Raw genomic sequence first — 23,101 nt, 5'->3', positions numbered from 1 at the left:
ACCCACATTGTCACCAGGAAGAGATACGGTAAACACACCGCCGCCTGAACACTCTGCAGTGTGTAATGAAACTGTCATTGATGTCCTTCAACCCTCAGGGGTTCAGGCAGTCAATTACAAACACAATCACACACACACACACCGTCATCTTTGAGTAATCTTGCGGTACACCGCAGTACATGTCGCACTCTCTCACTCTGTGTGAAGGAGCTCATATAACAGCCAGCACGCTGGCCTTTCTAATCTTTTATTAAACTCAGCTTGTATTAATTAAGAAGGAAGGTTGGGATTTGTTCTCCGCCGTGCACACACACACTCGTCACGAGCGTCAGGGGGGCAGAGGACGACTCCATGATTGTAATGTCACCCGTGTTTGATTTGTTCTGAGGTCGCGTTGACGACAACATGTCGGACGCAAGGGGGGCACAAATCTGACTGGATAGTCTTATCGTCTCTTTAAACATCTTTTAAACCGGCTGAAAAGTTCCTTGTACTGCGGCTCCACACTCATAATGACGCTAGCAGGCCTCCTGCACCCTCACTGTCTCACTCCATCTCCTTCCCTCCCCATCTCACACTCCTCTCCCCCCCCCCCCCCTCTCTCTTTCTCCCTCCCTCTGTCTCACACTGTGCACCCATCTGTTTCAAGAACTTCAAAAACCAGCGCGTATCCCCTCGCTGCGTTTCCTCCACGAGTTCGCTCCGGTTCAGTCCGTCGCTCTTTTATGTTTGTTTTTTTTATAGGCAGATTTCAAAATAAATACAAATAAGAATCTCATTGTTCCTTTGCTGTTGGAGCACTTTACGAAATAGCAACAGCAAATATTTCGCTGTGCAGAATGAGGCCGATGCATGGGCGTGATGCGCCGCGAGCGTGAACGATGGAAAGATGGACTGAGGGTGAATGAGTGGGAGTGTATTCGTTCTCAACCACGGGATCTACTCAGAGATGCATATTGGATTAATAGAGCCTGGATGCTCGATGTGGAGTGGAGCGCTCAAGCTGTGGCTGTCGTGACCTCGCTCATCTTCCCTCACACTCGTCTCCACTCTGGATGGGCTGCAGGCTTTTTACCCTCGTCCTCGAATCACAACCCTGGAGAGCAACACGAGCTGTGTGTGTGTGTGTGTCTGTGTGTGTCCTGTCTCGGCCTGTTATTGGAATAGCCTTTCACTTAGAGTGGTAGAGAGTTCTCCGCAGTCCGAAGCTGTATCTATACTGTACGCGTATTTTGTCCACGATGCAAGCGTTTGATCGGGGTGTGTGTGTGTGTGGGAGGGGGGGGGTCAGGTCTCTTTCACCGGCGGCTGAGTTTTGGCGAGGAAGGTGGAGGAAGGTGTCTCCCAGCCCTGGCACCGCTTGACTCCAGCTGTCTTTGAATGCAGCTTCAAAGCCTGCCTCGCTGAATGTTTCTCGTTTTGGCACTATTCACTAAACCCCTTCCTCCCCCTCCTTCCTCCTCCTCCTCCTCGTCCTCCTCCCCTGCAGCTCTCGGCTGTGTTTTTCCAGTTCACTTTTGCCCTCGCGTCCTTCCCACCTGACTGTGTCCTCTACTCTGCCGTACACCGTGTCCTCTGACAGCGCCCGCTTGCCTGGTCTGAGACGACTCAACTTTGATCTCAGCAAGGACCGCAGCGCCAGAGATCAACAGAGTCAACGGGGACAGACGATAGAAATATGGAGGCAGATGGAGCAGCCTGGTATCGTCTGCAGCAGGAGAGACCAGCAGTATTGGTCTGTGGGTGTCCAGTGCTTCCTCTTTTATTAAGATATGGAAACATTTTTGTTTCTGGGCTTCTTTTATAATCAATTAAAATTATGTGATGTATTTTAATATTATTATATATATATATATATATATATATATATATATACTGTATATATCTTCTTCCTCTAAATAATTAAATGAATATCCATATATATAGATATATATAAATAAAAAATGTCTTCCTCTAAATAATTAAATTATTATCATATATATATATATATATATATATATATGTATATATATATATATATATATGTGTATGGGTATACATTTTATTATTTTGAGGATGAAGATTATTTTGAGTCCACAATTAAAGTAACACACAAACCATTTGTCAGATTTTCATGATTAATGAAAACCAACTGATCTTATTATTATTGTTGTTGTGCTTGTTGTTATTATTATTATCGCCTACTGAGGTTGAACAAGGAGAACAGACACTTAAACAAATAAACAATGTTTTAAGTTAAAAAGGCCTCAAAGAATCAGAGAATTAATTGAGCAATTCCAAAAACATTATTTGCCTTTTTACGTTATAATTTTTTTTTAAACAACATCATTTCAGTGTGTGACTCACTGTGTGAGATTGAGAAAACCCCTCTTCACTTCATTTGTTCATGTTTTCTCAACATTTTCCAGAAGCTCATTGGGAGGCAGAGAAATTAATGAAAAACCGTGTGTGTGTGTCCGCAGTCCTTACACCTGTCTCCCACCTTTGCCAAATGCTCGCCTACGCCCTCACCACCTGGTCACCGCGGGACTGCATCGTGTGCGTCTGTGTGCATGCGTGTGCGTGTGTGCATGTGTGTGTGGGACGGGCTGCTCTCTTTAACAGATGGAGTAACCTAATACGTGTCTCGTTTGTGCCCCGCTGTCTACTGGCCCTCGTGGTCCGGTGATGATGCTATCTGGGCCTTACCAGCATCCTGTCTGCTTCGTTCCTGGAAACAGCCCCCTTCCCCCTCCCCTCCCGCAAATCGCGGGGGCACCCGGATTCAGACGTAGCTCGTCAGGTGGAGCTGCTCTCAGGTTACCTGGGACGCGTCGGTCTGCGGGAGTGGAGTGAAATGTGTATGGAAAAACAACATATTGTTTACAGTCAATGAGCAGATGCTGCTTTTCTTGTAAACAGGCTAAAAAGAAATCCCTCACTGAAAGCAAAGCATGCTGGGAGGGTTGTGCACGTGTCAGCCATGTGCACGCGTCTGTATGCTCAATAAACGGATAAGCAGGTTTTTACTGCGGACACACTGCAGAAAAGTCATTTTGACCACTGTTTTCTTTCTAAGTCTACATTTCACAATCTACAAGCTTTAAAGGAAATAGTCCGTCTTCCTTTATTATATGAAATCTGGCCCTTTGGAGATGCGCATGGTTTCCTCCGCCCGTCTTTGTCAACGTCCCTCATGCCAGTCCGCTCCCTGCGTCCTGGACAAGTACTGTTTTGTCACCGGGAACAGGTGGCGGCGGCTTCTCCATCCATCCCCGTGGCGGCTAGAGGTGACACTCCGTCAGCCAAATGGATTAGTCTCATTGGCTGGGTAATGTATTGATGTTTTCCTCTCGTGGGGATAATAGGTGTACGGGCAGCTGATTGATGCGGCCGCAAGGAGCATGTCTGCCTCCGCAGCGCGTCGAACCGCAGTCGGTGGCCAGTCAGTCAGCCTGGCGTGTACCGAGCGACGGAGATTGACTGACTGATGGCCCTCGACGACATCAAATATGCTCATTTGACAGGCCATTCATAGATTATGTGAAAAGCCTGTTTTATGTCGGAGCGGGAGTCACTTAGAGCTCTTGGGTGTCGGCAGTAAGTGACCCCCAACATGACGCAGATTTATGAGCTTTCTTTCACACTTTGGACGACCTGCAGGACTCGATCACATTTTAATCGGGGGCTATGATTAATGATGTGATATGCAGATAAAGTAGATGAAACGGTGTCAATGGCAACGGGACACTCCACAAATTAGTGGATATCCATGTTTTGCACATGGAAGCTGAGAGGCTTAAATCCCTTGGAGTAAACATTATCTGGCTGCTGGAGAGCGTGGATGGATGTAGAAGAGGAGAGGCAGAGATAACACCCCCCCCCCCCCCCGCGCTGGTGATGTGTCCATAAAAAGCCTTCGGTCTCACAGGAGAAACGGTTTTCCAGCAAGCCGGCCTTCTGTCTCCATCTGTGACACTGACAAAATAAATGCTTCTGCTAATTTTAAACGTGACCCAATATGTTGCCTCGGGCTCCCGCTCCGGTAATGTGTGCTCTTGACCTCCTCCGGCTGCATCCAGGATGTCACAGGGCCCTGACACGCAGCCCCTCTCCCCTCCATTAGAGGATACCCGATCCCGCGCAGGCTTTCACTGATGAAAGAAAGTGAGCGGCGCACGCAGGAAATGGGCTCGCAGCGGCTCGTACCATGACCCGGGCTACTTAGAGCCACTGAATTGCATTTATGAAGAGCCCTCTAGTCTTTCTCTTTACCATTACAAAGTGGCTCTCCTCTTTGTTGTGTAAGAGATACTACAGGTAGCAGCTGAATCACAGGGTTTGATGTTCACAGAAAGCAAGCAGAGGGGAAGCAAATAGCTTTGAGGTGGATGTGCATTTTTCTCACCGCCTTCAACTTTCCATCAGTAACCAAATATAAGAGGAATTACCAGGAATCGAGCATGTACGTGTGTGTGTTTGCTCTCTGCGTGTGTATGTGTGTGTGTGTGTGTGTGTGTGTGGGCGCGTGTCTTCCCTCCTCCTGGCCTGTCTCCTCGTCTCGACTGGCACTCTGCACATCTGTCTGCTCGTTGATCACAGAGGGAAGTGCTCCTCAGACTCAGCGGGGCGGCCGTGGCCCCGAAAACCCAAACAGATGTGCGCTGCTCCCGGCCGTGCTCCTCCTCACACTCGTCAAAACATCCGCAAATGTTTATTTTAAACACGCATGCTGTTTTTCCACCCAGTTTCCTATTTCACGCACATGTTCAACATGTAAAAGTATACAGCCTGACACTGTTTGGGGATAAATGACTCGCTAGATTTAGAGGTGACGCGACTTCAGCTGAACAACGGCCGCTGCGACCGACGCCGCAGCTGGATGACAGTGTGGAAAATTTCCCTAATTGAAGATTCTCTGGAGCCAGTTGCTTTAAAAGGAGCAGTGTGTGAGATTTGGTGGCATCTAATGGTGAGGTTGCTTTATCCATCTGTTCCCCCCCCCATGTAGGGAACTGCAGTGGCCTTTGGGGGGGGAAAAAGCTCTCTTTATAGCCCATGTTTGGTTTGTCCGTTCTGCGCTGCTGTAGAAGCATGGTTGATAGAAATATGTTAATTAATACGGGGTCGTAAAGCTTCAAAATAAGAGCACTTGCCACTCAAGCTGACAACATGCAGAAAGGAAGGCACCACAGCGGGTGCAGAGAGCGGGGCCGATGTTCATTTTCCTCTCCTGAGAAATTGTCCCATTCTGAAATGGACCCCCCTCCCCCCCGTGTGCCCGGAGATTGCACTCAGAGAAACACATTGTACATCAGGTGTCGAGGTGTCGCGCCTTTCCCCGGCACTGTCCGTGTGCTCCGTGTAGGCTGACGGTCTTCATTTGACCTCGGAGAAGCATGAGCAGAAAGAAAATTAAACTAGCCAAGCAAGAAAAACTCAAATGAAATAACAAAGATGAAATGGCTATAGCTTTTGTGGCACATGAAAGCAATAAAATTCCTCTAAGGATCCCTTTAACCTGCGCTCCCTCCCCTCTCCGCACACACAAAGCAGTAGTGACTATCTACTGCTTTGTGATGTAGCGGACTAGCTGCGGTATAAATGGGATTTCAGCATTCCCAGCTATTCTCCTGCCCAAAGCTTCATTTCACTGACTCTCAGCACCCCCGCTAAGTTCAGTAATGGAGCTTTAAATCCCCTCTGTTGTTTGTCGGGCCCTCGCTCATTGTGCTACGGGGTCGATGATAGAGCCCCTCGCTTCTTGTGCCACCTTGTTGATAAGACTTCACTGTGTGCCTTGAAAAAATGCCAGTGATTGTTCTCCCCCCTCCAGCATGCTCCGTGTGCTCCTCTCACTGCAGACTGGCTCACGCATCTCCCCGCTGACCAATATATTGACATTAATACTCTCTTTTAAAAGGGACTTCTTTTTTTAAGACCCTGTGAGCTCAGTTCTAGTCCGCTCTTTAGTTGTATCGAAAGGTCAATCCCCAGATCTTGCTTTTCATCTTTTCCAGGAGCTTTGCTCTTTTTATATTCCGAGCCATAGTCTATTCTTGCAGCGTTGTCTCTCTCTCTGTGTGTGTGTGTGTGTGTGTGTGTGTGTGTGTTCGTCCTATGCTTGTGTGAACAGCCCTATTAGAGGAAATAACAGATTGAGAAAAAGGAGAAAGGTAAAGAGAGGCTGTGCGTGGGAAGTTTTCTCTCACTGTGATCGTTAAGGATGGGATCATGTTTCGGGGGAAATTGCATCTTTTCTAGTGTTTAATGTTTTTGAGCTAAATTACTGCCTATTTCTTCTGACAGCTCAGCGTAGTTGTTGTGATGACTGAGGAATGAGTGCAACAGCTTTTAACGCCTCCCCCCCACCCCCCTTATCTGACTTCCCTTGTGTGTTTCTCTTTCTTTCCCACAGAGGCCTTCGACCTGGTACTGCGTCACGGCCGAAACTTCACGCTGGCCATGCTGAAGTCGGAGTTCCCAGGTCTCGGGGGCGGAGCCCAGAGCACAGTGGGGCAGCTCTTCCTGGACCTGTCGCTCTACATCCTGGGCTCGGACTCCACAGTTGACCACATGGTGGCGGTGCTCTACGGTCGCCTCTTCCCTCTGGCCTACCGCCACCTGCTGGGCGGCAGCACGTCCTCCGTTTCTGAGGAATGTGTAAGAGGAGCCTGGAAGGACTCCGGAGCATTTGGCCCGTACCCCAAACTGATGATGACCCGTCTGTCCCGCTCCCTGCTGGCCACGCGGGTCTTTCTGCAGGCACTGAACCTGGGCATCGAGGTGGTCAACACCACCGACCACCTGCGGCCCAGCCGGGACTGTGGCCGGTCCCTGTTGAGGCTGTGGTACTGCCCGCACTGCCAGGGCCTGCTGGGGCCACCGGCCTGCAGGGGCTTCTGCCAGGCCGTGATGCACGGCTGCCTGGGGGGAGCGGCCGAGGTGCAGCCGCACTGGAGGAGCTACGTAGACGGACTGGGGAAGCTGGCCGGAGCCATGAGGGGGGAGCAGGACATGGAGGCCGTTGTTCTTCGGTTGCCTTCGATGATCAAACTGGCCCTCAAGCACGCTGTGAACGCCCGCACCCGCCTCACTGCCCTGGTGAGTCAAGTACACTCATACACACAGCAGCCCATTTGAGGGTCCGGGGGTGGTTTAGTTGAATATGTGAATCCAGTCTGCCTGACTCATTGATCCTTTATCTGACTGAGGTTTGTGCAAGTTAAGAATCTATGGCTCTGAAATATCAGCAGCCTAACTGCGCCACGGATTGATAAATCCGTGGCGCTGTCCGTGGTGCTGAAGTAGCAGACAGACTTGTAATTGTTTCTTTTTATTGCCCTTCTGTCAGTTTCTCCTTTTGGATCTATGATAGGCGCGCACACACACACACACACACACACACACACACACACACAGACACACACACACACACACGCAGCACTGCATTGTAAAACCCAAGAGCTGCATTGGGTGTGTTCCTAAAGATGTGATTGACTGTATTCCAGCCTCCAAAATACTGCACTGCTGACAGTTTACAGCACTATGAGACGGTGTGATAACAATCATCTTACCCTCCGTCTCGACACGCAGTAGAATAAATGTGACACACTAGCACCAAAACTGATCAACTACGCGTGTGTTTGGGCTTCAGAGGGTTTCAGTCGACTGACTTCCTGCACGGATGAACGGCATGAAAACATTTTGTAGTGATATCACTAATGTCATGGTGGTTTACTAATGTCATAGCAACTAATGGCTCAGATTTTGAATAGTCAACGAGTATTTTTAACAGGTTGCATCTTAGAATCAAAATGTCCTTATAATAACAACCTTTTATTGAACCCAGTTAAATTAAGTCAATTCCACACCTTCAAAGGGGCCTGCAGTTGCAACTGTCGCCACTAAAGTTCATCTTTGTTTATCTTTTGAGGTTTAAATTGGCAGTCGCCCAATATAAATAATGTTTGCTAATGCAAAGATACAACGTTATGCCTCGAGACTGTAAACTGCAGCATCTGCCAGATTTGATTTGCAGCGTTTCTTCTTTACCCGCATCAGACATCATCACAAACCCCTTCTTTCAATCTGCAAAGCGAGCCAGTTTTATTTTTTGACAGATAGCTAATGCGACACCTTAGTGCTCCCATTGAAATGAATGAGGACGCTGGAGACGGCACATTTCATTTCAGGTCCGAGTAAGGGAGGATGAGCCATCCAGGCTACATCTCTTCCCTCCATTAAAGAAGCCGAAGTCTCCGACTGCTTCACGGCTACAGCGGACGCAAACGTTTGGCTTGGACTGCAGCTGAATGAAGAGAGTGGGAAATAATGGCAGGGCGAGGGAGGGAGGCAGTCGGACCGATGCTCCCGCAATGTCTCACTCCTTGGCAGCGCTGACCCGTTATGTGTGTGTTCTCAACTCCGATTAAACCGTCAAGTTTGTTCGTAGCCCACATGTGAAGTCAGGGAGAAGTGCTCATGAAATATGAAACACTATTTTTTTTTTTCTCTCTGCCAGAGCTGGATGGGCTTTTTGTTCCCGTAGATCCGCTGAACTTTTCACTCTCACACCCCCGAGTCTCCGCGGTTTCCACTCAGAAGACATCATTTATTAACACACAGGTTGACCTCACTTGCTCTACAGCTCAAGGGCGTGGCTGCATCCATGAATCGCTGACTTGGGGGAAATTGCTCTCACTGCGTGCGTGCGTGATCCTTCTCCAAAATTAAAGAAGTCCTGTGTGGGTTTACTTAAGACGGCAGCTCCAGTCACCACTCACTGAGGAGTCCTGGGATATCAACACCTGATTACTTCACCTCAAAGAACCTGTTTAGGATTTGGATGAATACGTTTCAGGATTAAAGGACCGTTGCAGTGTTTAAAAAAGATATTTCAACCTATAAATTATTTCTTGTCACCTACATTACACATGGTGATGCCATATCGAGCAGGAACAATAGTAATGCAGATTGTTTTAATCAGATTATTCTTGATTTATGATTTATACTTCAACTTCTTACAGTGAACACAACCGAATATGCGTCTCCTGTGTGTTAGTTTTTGGTCATTGTAATTCTGTGTATTTTTTTAATTTATCTAGTGAATTTAATGCAACTAGACTAGAGTCTCGACAGATTCATGGTGTGTCTCGGTGTCCTTTTTAAATTCATCATACCACCACTGGGGGGCGCCTACCTAATATGTTTTTTAAATCTTACACAGTGGCTTTAAAATAAGACTTTTTAAAACTATAATAATCCTAAAAGGTAAAATAAATGTATTTTTTCCTTCTTTTTTTTTTACAAATAAATACCTAATGTAATAATCTTCAGTGAGAACAGTCCCTGCCCTCAGTTCTTTTGTCCACACACTGAAAACAACTGACAAGAATAAAAAGTGACCACATATATTGTCTACTGTATGTAGTTGCATGCTGACGTCTTGTACTCTAAACTCATTTTAAATTGGCAATGGCCATAAGTCTAAAAATAATATGTTTTTGGAAATAGTAAGCACCGGTAGTGTAAAGTATGTACGATTTGTGGCTGTAATAATAGCGTCTGATCCCATAAATCTTATCAGGTCTTTGAAATACGTGCGTGTGGCTGTTAAGTGGAAACCCTAGTAATCACTTGGCAATATTTTGCACAGCAACGTAATGGATGTATGAAGCACTCCGTCTTGTTTAGTGGTTTCCTGGTATTGTGAAAGCTGCAGCTGTGGTCGCCATCTCTCACTCAACCACCCCCCCCCCCCGCGGCGACAGTGCAGACCCCCCGTTACTGCCACTGAGGGATGACAAGCGGACGGCCTCCATCCGAGTCAAAGTGTCCGGGAAGGTGCCAAAGAGACGTCTCCTCTCTTTTGTGTCGACTTGAAACGAGCAGCTCTTGCCGAGGAGATGGCCGCTCAGCGTCCACCAGCCCGCTCCCCTGCATGTTAACATTAATTTTCCTTCCATCTGGTGCAACTCCGGCGTGAATCAACCAATGTTCTCAGAGACGGAGAGGGCAGCCAAGAGCCCTGGAGCTTCAATCTATTCCCCTGTCAACTTCCCACCCCTCTCCTGCAGTTTGATGTCATCCACCTCCGTCTCTGCGTCTCACGCTCAACATCCTTCTCTCTCCTTCACCCTCTCTTTTTCCTCTCGTTCTTACGCGCCGCTTTGAGAGAAGATGCATGATTTATGAAGCTCTATTTTTACCAGTTACCGAGGAGAAAGAGAGGAGAGGAACAGCGAGGAGGAGAAGAGGGGGAAGGAGGAGAGGGATGAGTGTGACGAGCGAGGCCAGGGGGAAGGAGAACAGGAGGGTGCGGAGGAAACATCCGTCACCCTGAGACCCCTCGGCTGAAAATGAAGAGGGGGAGTAGGTTGAGACAGACATGTGATGGACGAGTCGTGGAGTACATGAGTTGTGTGTCGTCACACACTCCACACGTGCTTAACGTCACGGCTCTCTTTGTGTGCCCGGAACATTTCTTTGTCAAGAACACACGTTTTATCCGCTCGCGTTGTTGTTGTTGTTGTTGTTGTTGTTGTCGCCCCCCTTTTTGTGCACAAACAAAATCACTTCCAAACTGTTGCTTCAGTGAGGAAACAAGAGCACTAATTAACACTGCTGCAGTTTTATGACTTATTAATCCATTCAAACATCGTCGGCTACTGAGGTTGTAAAAAAAAGCCATTTGAGCTTTTAAACATTAAATGAGTCACGTTTTACAAATGCTGCAACATATCGTCAAAGTTATTATTTATCGACTCATTTGAATTATAGAGAGCCTCAAAGGCCCAATCTGCGGTTCGCGTGACCATTTAAAGTACAGATATTTGCATGTGTAATTGAGTTTGACTTAATGATGAAAAATAAGCATTATGGTGCGACTGATCAAAGCTGCATCGATTGGTCTTTTTTGGCTGCCTGCCGACACCTCTAGAAATGTGTGTGGGATTTTGTGCCAGCATATGTAATTGATATTGTTATATTTACCATACAAACATGAGAGAGTTAATCTTCTCATTTAACTTTGGACAAGAATGCGAATAAGCATATTTCCCAAAATGTATAACGTCGTCTTCAGACCCACACATCAGAACAGTGTCTATCAAATCAGAAAGACAGGGAGCTTTAATAACTTCTCACATCTCTGAATGCTTCAGGATCTGCAGAACTCTGAGTGAGAAGTGTGAAATCCTTTTTCCACACAAGCGTCTCACTCACGTCGATACACAAACAACGGATGTCTCGTTTTAAATTAGAATCCGCACAGCTCACCCGTCTATTTGAGTGAATCAGCGTTTAGACACCGACATGAATTCTGGGTTTCACCGTGCAGGAGATCTTCAACTTTGTGATGAAATATTTACACTTTTTGTGGTGGATTTTGTTGATCTCATTATTGTCATGTCGACATTTGTGAAGCAGTGGATTTGCTAAAAAGGGCGTTCTGAGCTGAACTGATTATTGAGATTTAAAGATTAGACTGAAAGCAACTGAGCTTTACCTGAAACTCTGTTACGTTTGAACTGGCTTTGATCAGTGCGTTTGATTACTTTATGCAAGTGTATGGATATGAAGCTAACCCCGTTTATAAAGGCTAATCTAGGGGATAAAAAGAGACACTTAGGCCTGTATTCATCTAACCAAATGAATATTTAGGGGCCAAATACAATGTAGTATGATACACATTGACGTATAATTTCAACATGGGGGAAGACTAACAAAGTAAATACATTAAAAACAGATATGGCTAGTAAATCAGCTGTGTGATGTTTGTGCATCCTTGTAACTTGTAGATGATGTCACTGATGATCAGGTGCCTTTTAAATCAGGCTGGATCTGACTGGTGTTGAACTAGTCTTGAGGAAGGTGTGGTGGAAAGGTCCGTGATAAAATCCCTGGAGCTTCGTGTGCTCTCATCTTCCCCTCAATTTAGTGTCATTGACTGACCAGCGCCTAGTTTTGGAGTGAATTCATCAGACAACTCTTCCCAACTCATGTCTCGAGTTGGGATGAGATAAGTTGAATGATTGTAGTACGCTCAGAGATATATATATATATATATATATATATATATATATATATATATATATATATATACTGTAAGGGACTGCATGACAATTATTGAGGGGGGTTGGGGGAGGGGCACACCTTATCTTTTTGTAATAAAAACAAAACAGCAAAGCTCTCTCCAGGCGTATTCATGTTTTCCTTTAGACAACAACACCCTCCCTACAAAGTGTGCAGATAATACATCACTGTTATACATATATATATATATATATATATATATATATATATATATATATACTGTGTGTATATATATGTGTGTGTATATATATATATGTATATATATATACATACATACATACATATATATATATATACACACACACAGTATATATATATATACACAGTATATATTTAATTGAATATATATATTGAATTGAGTTTACTAAAAGTAATAGTTGAAACATCCAGCTACTGTAAGTGGTAGTAATACAAGTGCAAGCTTGGACTGTGTATATATATACACACAGTATATTATGCTATATTATTGACAGTAATGTCCACTGTGGAATCCCAAGGACACATTTACTGCAGAGGGTTTTGAGCTCGGCTGCGGGACTAGAAAGGTTGGGACTAGCTGCTCTAGCTGACTCGAGGGATTTCTGTGTAACAATTTACACCACATCAAACTGAGAGACTATTGCACCATATTTCTCATTTGCAGCCCCGACAGTATGGTATCCATTTGAAGTTGTAACCATAATAGCTGTCTGGTCTTTTCCCTCATTTCCACTGGGAGAATTCAAAAGGCTTTCAGCAGGAATAAGAAGCCTATAATGTGTGCAATTCACCAGAAGCCCGTTTCTATGCTGCTGACAACAATGCAGGGAGGAGGAGAAGGAGGAGTGCTGAGTGCTGACTCAGCAGTCTCTCCCCCTCCCCTCTGCCGTGAGCCTGAACTCCCCTGGAACACAAACATTACGTTGTTACAGCTGTGCACCTCCATAACACCGATAGCATCTTCTCTCAACTCGAAACAGTTTGTGTATGAATAACTCCAGGTGGTCACGACTAATGTATAAGCCCGCTTATAGTGTGGGCATCCACAGGCATCGCCATTGATTTGTTGAGAGTTTATCTTTATGCCATGTTTGCACAAGCGCAGCGGCACATGGAACCTGAGCTGCAGGTGTGCAAGTGGACAGTGGTGTGTGTGTGTTGTATTACTGGCCGTCAGCACCTCTCACTCTGTGAGGCGGGCTGCTCAATTACACATGCAAATGAAAAGTGTACCCGAGGCAGACTTTATCTGCAGACTCTCCTGTTAGTTGTGTTAGTCCAGCCCTGGGTGATATTAATACCCCGCTAATGAGCCCCTTCCTTGAAGAATCCGGAAACAATCGGCGGGTGGGTTTGGCGCTGAATCCGTCTCTCCCCTGTGCCACAACTCCCCTACGGCACAAACAAGGAGGAGGAAAGCAGCTCCAATCACATAAATCATGGCCTGTGGGAGCACCGGCACTCGCTCCGGGCAGAGAGCAGGAGAATTACATGAGAGGAAGAGAATGAGGCGACAGAGACTCTGTGTGTGTGTGTGTGTGTGTGTGTGTGTGTGTGTGTGTGTGTGTGTGTGTGAGAGAGTCCACGGCAGGGGAGTATTAGTGGAGATGGCTAGTCAGGGATGCTGGGTATTAGTGACAATCAGGACTGTGTGTGTGTGTGTGTGTGTGTGTGTGTGCGTGCGTGAGGATGATTGTGTGTGAGAGAGGATGGTTGTGTGTGTGTGAGAGAGGATGGTTGTGTGTGTGTGTGTGTGTGGATGAGGATGGTTGTGTGTGTGTTCTGTGAGTATGAGTGCCTCCTTGGATGACAAGGCTGCATTGATTAACCCTGACGATTCTATCTTACAGCTGTTCATTTTTGAGTGTGTCAGCATGCAATAAGCGTGTGTGTGTGTGTGTGGGGGAGGGAGGGGTGTAGGTAGGTAGGAGAGCATGTTTATCATGTTAATGGACTTTAGCTGCATTATGTTCAAATTAATAATTGCATTGAATGACTTGTTTATGCTAGGAGACGTGTGTGTGTGTGTGTGTGTGTGTGTGTGTGTGTGTGTGTGTGTGTGTGTGTGCGTGCGTGTGTGCGTGTGTGTCTGTGCTCGTGGCCTCGGTTGCCAGATAAAGATGTCCAGTGCTGCTCTATCAGGGCCCATCAGTATTCAGCAGCGGTTCAGCCTATTCACTTAAAGGGGAGCTGGGCACAATTAGCTGTTAACATTACACGGCAGAATTAAGCCTCGGCCAGAATCCTCCAGGGAAATTAAACCACCGGCAAATCATTAAACCACAAGCTAAACATTAACAGACATTTGCATTTTTATTGCACCTGAAAAGAATGTGCCAGGTCCATTATCTCTTAGAGACAGAGGGGGACTTCTTATTTATTATTGTCATGTTGTCGCGTGTGGGTGCACAATGGTGTTTGTACGGGGAGAAGAAGAAAGGACGTGAGGCCTTGTTTTGACGCTCGCGTTTCTTTCCCTTTTTTTTAAAATATTTTGGAGTGTTATGATTACAAATCCGAACAAGGCGGAACCGGCTGGCAGAAGGTACAATGACTTGTTTGTTATGCAAATCCCCACCAAAAATAAACAAACCCAAGCAGATGACAATTTGCAGAGGGGCTCAGCTGAGGAAGGCCGGCATGCTGCCTGCTGACAGCCTCTTATTATCTGCGGTGTCATTGCTATTAAGAGTTTGAATAAACGGGGGGGGGGCGCGCGCGCGCCAGGAACCCGGGTGCAATACGGACCCCACGTGGGGTGAAGAGGTCTGCAGCTTCTCGTGACGTTCTCTTCTTCTTCTTCTTCTCCTCCGCAGGTGAGCGGCATGTGCGGAAACGCTCCTCAGCGCGCCGCGCGCTCGGTGGGCTCCCCCCCTGCTGCTCCTCCTCCGCCGCCGCCTCCCGCTGCCTCCGCGGCCCGCAACGCGCAGCCCTTACCCCCGGACTCCGATGAGACTCTGGTTGGCCTCCGCAGGTGAGGAACGATCTGCGTCCGAGAGACGCCTCCCGGCGGATGAAGCGCCGCTCGCTCTCCGGACCACCACGAGGGCGATGACATTGTCTGGCAGACAAAATATAGTCCCTGACGCCGCGGACGCAGCGGGTTTCTTGCTGTTTCCTTGTAACACCGTCAGTCGTTCGCCTCTCGAGTGATATCCCACACCCCTGATGCACTTCAGGCTTAAATGAACAGGCTCATAATGCCCAGCGAGGCTTGTGGCCTCGGCAGCACAATAAACAGATCAATGTCAATTAGGACTGGAGACTTAACTTCTATCACGATGAATCCCCTCTCTTAGTCCGTATTCAGATCATGTATTGTTTACCTTTCTCTGCATTGAACTTTTCTTTTCTTTGCCTATACCTCAGGGAGTTCATATCCAACTTGAAGGGCTTCAGCTCCTTCTACAGTGGTCTCGGGGAGGCGCTGTGCAGCCGCGAGCCCGCTCCGGCAAACCACTCCCTCTGCTGGAATGGGCAGGAGATGACAGACAGGTACATCAGTGTCTCATTTGTCTGTATTAACATCTGTAACACACACACACACTGCGAGCCCATATAGAGGAAAGCACCCTGCTCACCTCAGGTTTATTGCCTTTCTAGATGATCCGTTACACAAATAGTCTGCTCTGAATTGCTAAATTCCCAATAATCCAGCAGCACATCCAGGAGAGTGGAGGTGAGTTGAAGGGTAAGTTTGCCCAGAGCTGACGAGCACCGCACAAGCCCCCCCCCCCCTCTCTCTCCCATCGAGTATGAGTGTAAATCTTGACTTTGGCTCGATGGGATGTTATTAATGTCAGGCGCGCTGTCACCTTATTCTCGCTTAGTTAATTGCGGTTTCGATCGCTCTCTCCTCTTTCATCCGACGTCTCTGCAGAACCTCATTTGGTCTGCACAATGTTTGACTTCACCCCCTGTCCTCCTGGCTCCACACATCATAACGTCCTCCTCTCCTTCCTCCTTCGCCTGCGCCGTCAGCCGGCCCCAATTTCAATTTGGCTTACATAGTTATAGATATCATCCTTTTTTTTTCCTTTTTTTTTTTTGCTTTGTAAATTATGTGTGGAATTCAATCAATGCAAAGGCACACGATTCAGACGGAAAGCGGCTGCAGGTTAATGTTTTACCTTTTCTTTTTTTTCCCCAAAAAGAGAGGGCCGAGAATATATTCAGAGCTTTTCTCAAACTGCTGAAAGAGAGTCTGTCACAAAGATGGCGAAGGGGTCTCAATCTGAGAGGAGTTATCAGGTGAGCGTGGGGGCAAAGCTGTCTGGAGGGGATGAGCTGGACCAAACGGTGTGAGAGGAGACGAAAATGAAGGAGAGATTACAGTGTCTCCGGGCGAGCGATTCACTGTGTCATCTGCGAGGGCAAATATGTGCACATTCACTCAGGGTACATTTTCACTCTGAGATTTGTCCCGTATCATCTTCCATTATCCTCCCCAGATAGTCTCCAGAGCCAAACGTGGCATTCATTCTCGTATTGTCTCAAGCGGATACATTTAGATGGTGGGGGTGGGGTGTGTGTGAGCGCTGGATGGGTCGGGGTGCTGAACGTCTTCCGATACTCGAAGAGCGATCTTCGGAGCTAAATGTGGCGTTTTTTAAAAATGTTTTAATCAGGCGTGTTTGCCATGCTACCCGGAGCCGAGATCAGAGGAGCAGCACTTTTCAGCACATCAAACAGCGTTGCACTGATAACCGGGATAACAGATGTGACGCCGCGTCAACTCAGAACATTGAATTTCCATTCCCCTTTTTGGATGTAATGAAAGCGTAAACCCCCGGGTGATAACAGATCAGATGTCATCCGTTATCATGTTATCCAGGGACTGTATGGAAGTGAATCGTGGGAGAGGATGTCAATAAAAATAAAGAATCCAAAATAGTGCACGGACTGGCAGAACGACGTACTTAGAGCCATTAATGAGACACTGGTGGCACAGACTAGAAATCACATGCAGATTGAATTTAATTATAACGCTATTAAACAAGTTCTACCCATTTAACAGTGTTGTATTATGTGCACACTTTGTAGGGAGGGTGTTGTTGTCTAAAGGAAAACATGAATACGCCTGGAGAGAGCTTTGCTGTTTTGTTTTTATTACAAAAAGATAAGGTGTGCCCCTCCCCCAACCCCCCTCAATAATTGTCATGCAGTCCCTTACAGCTATTTTCATAATATCCTCTAAATTTGATTCTGGTTTTGCTCTAGATGACATTCAGCCTGAAGAAGTCCAGTGTATTAACAGTAACAGCCACACTGTTTGCACCACCCACACACCCTGACCCTGTCTCTAACTGGGCGACTGGAAGTGTGATCAGGTGGTGTGAAGAGCGTCAGACCCCCGTTACGTATTCCTTCATCACCTGTCGGTGTCTTGTCCCACTGTTGTTTATTCTGACGTGTGAGACTGGACCTAATAATAGCGTGGTAATTGGTGTTAGATTAGATTAGATTAGGTTATCACTGGAGCCAACTGATTTGATCAGCCCTGCTAGCAGCGAACAATAACTAAGGATGAGATAACAAACTGAGAGCTGACGACTGAGGCTATCTGTGGTCAAACTGAGTTTAACGGTGATGCAGTTATGTCTCAGTAAAAAATGATTTGGACCATCATGTGAAACACTAACCTGCCCCGGCTCCTTATCGTCACTCAAAATCCTCCTTCCTCGACCCATATTTCCTCTTTCTCTCTCCTGAATGAATCACACATCTCTCTCCATTATTAATGTGATAATTAGCGGCGGAGAACGAGGGTGAGATCATGGCTAATAAGAATAATAAATAACTGGGGAAATGTAATTTGAGTTAAATGAAAAGTCTGGCTGAGGGGAGAGCGAAAGACTGATGAGTGGAGATGGCGTGTGAAAGGTGTGTGTGTGTGCGTGTGTGTGGGGGTGTGGGTGTGTATGTAGGTGTGTGTAAGTGCTCAGGGCGATGTCACAGAGATGAGAGCAGAGTATGACCTCATGCTTTCCCCACACACACGTTTTTTTCCCCAAGACCCTTTCCTCTCACAAACTTTTACTCTGAAAAGCATCGCCCCCTTCCCACTGCGGCCCATTTGTTCCTTCATCTTTCCAACATACAGCGATGACCTTGCCACCTCTCGTGGCGCCCAGGGGGTCAGACATGTTGTCCATCCTGACTCTGGCTCATCTGAACACGCTTGTCTTGTGCGCTGCCGGTTGTCGTTGATGAGCTGAGGAGGTGGTGGGAAGGGGTTAATGCCCGCCACTGCCCAGAGCGGAGAAACACCTGCAGGAGTCCTTTCAGACTCACCAGCTCCTCCCCTTGATAACATACACAGGTGTCAACAGAGCCGTGTTTCCTCAGTTACACAGCGAGACGTGTAAGGACCTGCCCGGAGGCTGGTGGTGCACACACATACCCTCCATAAGAGTACTTCTCCACTAATGTCCGCTCATTAACAGCGGATTAAAAGCCACTTATTGACCAGTTTAATGTGCGTGACATGAATCATCAGCCAGAATCTTTTATAATGGTTAAACTCCTTCGAGAATGATGTCACCTTGTGGCAAAACTCAAACATTTTATATCTTATTTAATCCCTGATGCTGAAACGTTTTGCGTCTGCAGTCTCCAAGGTTTTTATTAGGAATATAAAAAGATATCTTGAGACATTCAAAATGTTACCCACTGTTTAACTTTATAGACGTAGTGTCTTCAAGGGAAGAGTTAGTCCTTCTGGATAGGGTTGAGTTACTAATTGACTTTCCAGCCCGAAACTTACAAAAACAGATGAGATGTCATTCATCTTAGCAACACTAGATGGCGACAAGCGCCTTATTTGGGGTGAAAGGAAGGTCCAGTTCATCATGTCTTCCTCTCATAGAGCTTCGAAACAATCACACGCATAAGAACTTAGTCCGATGGGGAGCATTGTGCTGCATGGCGTCACCTCTCTCTCATTCCCCCTTCCCTGTCTATGTATCTGTACGATCTAACAAAGGCAAAAATAAATGCCAAAAAGATGATCTAAAACCACTGAGCCCATTTTGTCTCCCCGTCCTGTCAGGTTTCCTGGGCCGGGCCTGAAGAGATTGCACCCCGGCTCCGAGTCCCGAAGCAACAAGCCCCCTGAGCCGATCATCAGCCAGATCATAGACAAACTCAAACACATCAACCAGGTCAGCAGCGTGCGTGTGCTGTGTCCATTGTGTGTGTGTGTGTGTATGTACATGTACCACTTCTCCAGTCTTTTACGGTAAGTTTGAAATGTTTCAAGGGAGCAGTTTCTCGGTGCGGAGGTGCTGGAACGCAGTTCTGCCTCATATTTGAGAGCAAGATCACTGGAAATCTGTGTCTTGTGAACACAAAGAAATGCTGTTGACAGGAAACGTCTGAATAGATGTTATTTTGTTCCTCATCTGCACTGCAAATAAATCCCAAAACAACTTCAGTCGAGGCCGATGGAGGCTGTTGTGACGGACAGAAATGATGCCCTCCATCCGCAGCAAGCCCCAGCTTACGTCAAGGCCGAAGCCCCCTTTTGTATTGTGTGTCATCGTCGCCATGGAAACCACCTTTTTGGAGTGGGCTGGCTGGAGTGCAGAGATGCTTGGATGTAGGCTCCGTATCAGCCCGGGTAGCCGTGGTTGCGCTTCTAGCTGTCAACACGTCGGGAGGTTGCTGTGCCACCCACCCCGCCATCCCCCGACACACACACACACACACACACACCATTTTCCAGCTGCAAAGTGTGTTTGCGTGTGATTCCGTTTTGGTCTGCATGTATGTGATCGAGCGTCTGAGTGCTGCAGGCCTGTCACAGTGGATTACGATCCTTCTCCCCTGTTTAAACAACCCGGGAGAACCGAGCAGCAACCGTGGACCTTCCTTCACTCCGCCTCCGACAACCAGAGACCCTCAAGACAAATACAGAGGGTTGTGGTTTGAGATGCTGTAATTTGCCCAATTACTTTAGCTGTATTACCTCATGGGCGCTTAGTCCCGTAAGTGAGAGGAGCGACACTTGAACAGGACCTTTAGGTGTTGACTTGCCCTCGCCCCTCTTCACAACCCCCCAAAAGGATTCATCCTAGATGTTAGGTTTAAAACATTCCAGTTTATAAATGTGTGGGTCATATTATTGTAGTTTTGGCCATGTTATTACTCTCACTATGTAATAATTTAATTAAATACTGTGACTTTAAAAACAAGCTACTCTTTATTTGAGAAACATTGGTGACACAAAGTTTGATAAGACAAGAAACAAAAGGTCAGATGATCAGAGCAACTGTTATGCCAGATTATTCAAACCACTTTATTTAGAGGTAAAACACTCAAATGAGCATTACATGTTGGTAATAATCAGTGCACAGGAAGAGTGCATTGCAAACACCTTCTTTTGCTCAGGACGTTGCGTCATTTTAACTGCTCACCTCTTTCAAATATATTTGGAGAACCTGGCAGTTTGCCAAAAATCTGTATGATCGTCCCTCGTCCACATCTAACTTTTCTAGCAGCGTTGCAACATTCCCATCCTTCAGCAGTTAACAAAAATAAAACCCAATACAGTTTGTGTGTGTGTGTGTGTGTGTTTTATTTGTGATAAACTGGAATCATCCTATAATCCTAAAAACACAGGATGTGTACACGTACGCACTCTAATATAATAAGCCTTTGAAAACTTCCTGCCCTGATAGGGACAAACATTTGCGGCGATGCGAGCGCAGAACCATTACCGCGTGGATCCGGTTCCTGATGGGCTTTTGATGGGGTTCTGCAAGAAAATGCAGTTCGGGGAAATGACAGAGTTCATTGTGTTACAGACATTCAGACGATCCATAAGAAAACATGGACACAGTCAAACTCTTCCTGTGTGTGTGTGTGTGTGTGTGCGTGTGGTCAGATGCTCTCGGTAACCCAACACTCGTTCCTCATTGGCTGGTTGTGCCGACGACGTGGTAGACATGTGGACATTTACGGGGGTTCGATTCTGTTTACATAAACGCCTGCTATTTATGCAGATTGGATATTCACATGGGAGATTTTAACCCCATATCTGATGACCGTACAGCAGAGTCAAGCACATTTCCAACTTCCCTTCAGATCTCGACATCAATGGGCTGGATTAACATCTGAAGAAAGGCCGACTGCTTTTGATTGCATATTTCACGTGCAGTAAAACTGTTTATGACTCAGATTACACAGATATTTTCTTTACGTCAAATCATCACTCTACTGAGGTACACTAAATAACGGCAACACCTCAAAAGATGATGCAATATAATACAATAGTCCTGCAATAAAAAAAGTCCCCTTGTGAAGTTTACAATATTATAGTGTTCTTGTCCCTGAGAGAACTCACTCACCAGGGTAACGGTTGAGGTTTCAATTTGCTTTATAAGCTGTTCCTATTCTTTTTCCTATTTCCTATGTTTATATCCATTTCTTAAATATGCTAACATTTTAGAAACACAATAATTGTTCACTGCTAAATTAATCGCTGGCTGTCCCAGACAGCATTCCTGTTTTTGAGAGGCAAAATCAGGCTCAGTCCTAAAGCTCGAGGGACAATACTTGGACCATATGAAACACGGCAACCTGGTGAACTTAAGAGACATAATAGAGTTTAGGGATATACTTTAATCATAATGTTCTAAGCCCCTTTACACTCACAAAAACACCAGGTTTATTACTGTAAAGAGTTAACACACTGCTGAGCTGCATCTCAAATTGTGCTTCTGGTTCTTCTTTGTAGCATATGGTGTTGACTTGTTATCTACCCATTAACACCCCCGCCCCGCCCAAAGAAAAGGTTGTGTTGATGTGGGTCTGTAGGTGTTAACATGCTAATATTAGGCTATTATAATATTTACCATGGTCGTCATCTCAGTTTAGCGTGATAGCATGCAAAGAGTTTCTAGTTGGCAATCAAGGTTGAAAGTTGAAAAGTTATTCGGATACATCCTCTGGAAACCATGAATTATTTACAAAATGTATCTTGAGATATTTACTTAATCAAAACAAACGTTGACCTGATGACACAAGATGTAAAGGTCGGGGGGTCAGCGAGTCCATCGGATTCATCCTCGGGGGAACCATGAATCTGTGCAGATTGTTGCGATATCAAAGTGGGGAACTTTAATACCAGCATGTATCACCCATGGATACATATCTGCCAGTGGAGAAGGCAGATGTCAGAGGCAAACCCTTAAACTTGCTTTATAACCCTGCTAAATGTTTATTGACTATACGCAGTATTTCTCCATCTCTAGCTGCAAGGAGCCAGCGTCTTGTAAACAACCTCTGAAGGCACTGGAGAAAGTGATGTTGTTTAGTTGAAAGCAGTTTTACAAGGTCTCCGCCTCCCCACCATGTTGAAAGACCACCAGCTCTGGATGTTGCAGGGCTAAAAGCAAACAGACTAATTAACCATGATGGGAGAGGAGGCCACAGCTCACGGATCATAACTTTTGTCTGGCCAGTTCATACGCGGCGTGTTTCGGGGACGAACGATGAGATGGCATGTGTCATGTTCCTGGTCCACCAGGGGAGTGCTGGTGCTGATTGAAAACAGCAGTATTACAGTCTCACGGTGTCTTCTCTTCTTCTGCCTCGTACGGTGTGTTCAGAGCTGCAGATTGAAGGATCTGTACATTCATTGGCCCCCTCATTCAGGACACAAACTGGTCAATACAAGTCCCGCTAGGCTATTTTATCCCGCACACGTTTTCCATTTGAATGAACATTATTCTGCTCTTTTGGCTCAAGCAGTGAGCACCGTCAATGGTTCCTCCAGCTTGTACTGACCCACTTTCCACACTTTCCAACCAGGAATCAGCCCCAGCCCCGCAGTGTGCGAGACCATGTCGTAAAAATATAGGGGCTACTCTCTCCAACAGCGAGGGGAACATGGGACCCCTCCAAAGAATCCACTTCCTTCCAACTTTAATCCCCCCGATGTTTCATTCCTCCACTCCTAAGTGCTCCGTGACGATTGCCCTGTGAAATGCAGCTATGCAGCGGAAATGTGTCATTTCTCACGTTGTCAGTGTTGATCAGAGAG

The 23,101-nt window shown here is 46.3% G+C and overlaps 1 protein-coding gene across 1 annotated transcript in view; it reads left to right on the top strand.

Annotated features, from left to right (window-relative positions):
* gpc3 (glypican 3) overlaps positions 1-23,101 on the top strand; it is a 78,013-nt gene that overhangs the window by 45,515 nt on the left and 9,397 nt on the right. Inside the window, 4 exon segments of the mRNA XM_034543751.1 lie at positions 6,398-7,083; positions 14,871-15,028; positions 15,424-15,549; positions 19,106-19,217. Of these exon segments, the coding sequence (XP_034399642.1) occupies positions 6,398-7,083; positions 14,871-15,028; positions 15,424-15,549; positions 19,106-19,217 (1,082 nt within the window).

Source organism: Cyclopterus lumpus, chromosome 10 (genome assembly GCF_009769545.1).
Source record: "Cyclopterus lumpus isolate fCycLum1 chromosome 10, fCycLum1.pri, whole genome shotgun sequence".
Lineage (NCBI taxonomy): Eukaryota > Metazoa > Chordata > Actinopteri > Perciformes > Cyclopteridae > Cyclopterus > Cyclopterus lumpus.
The sequence above is the reverse complement of the archived record's forward strand: the minus strand, read 5'-3'. Positions and strand labels throughout refer to the sequence as shown.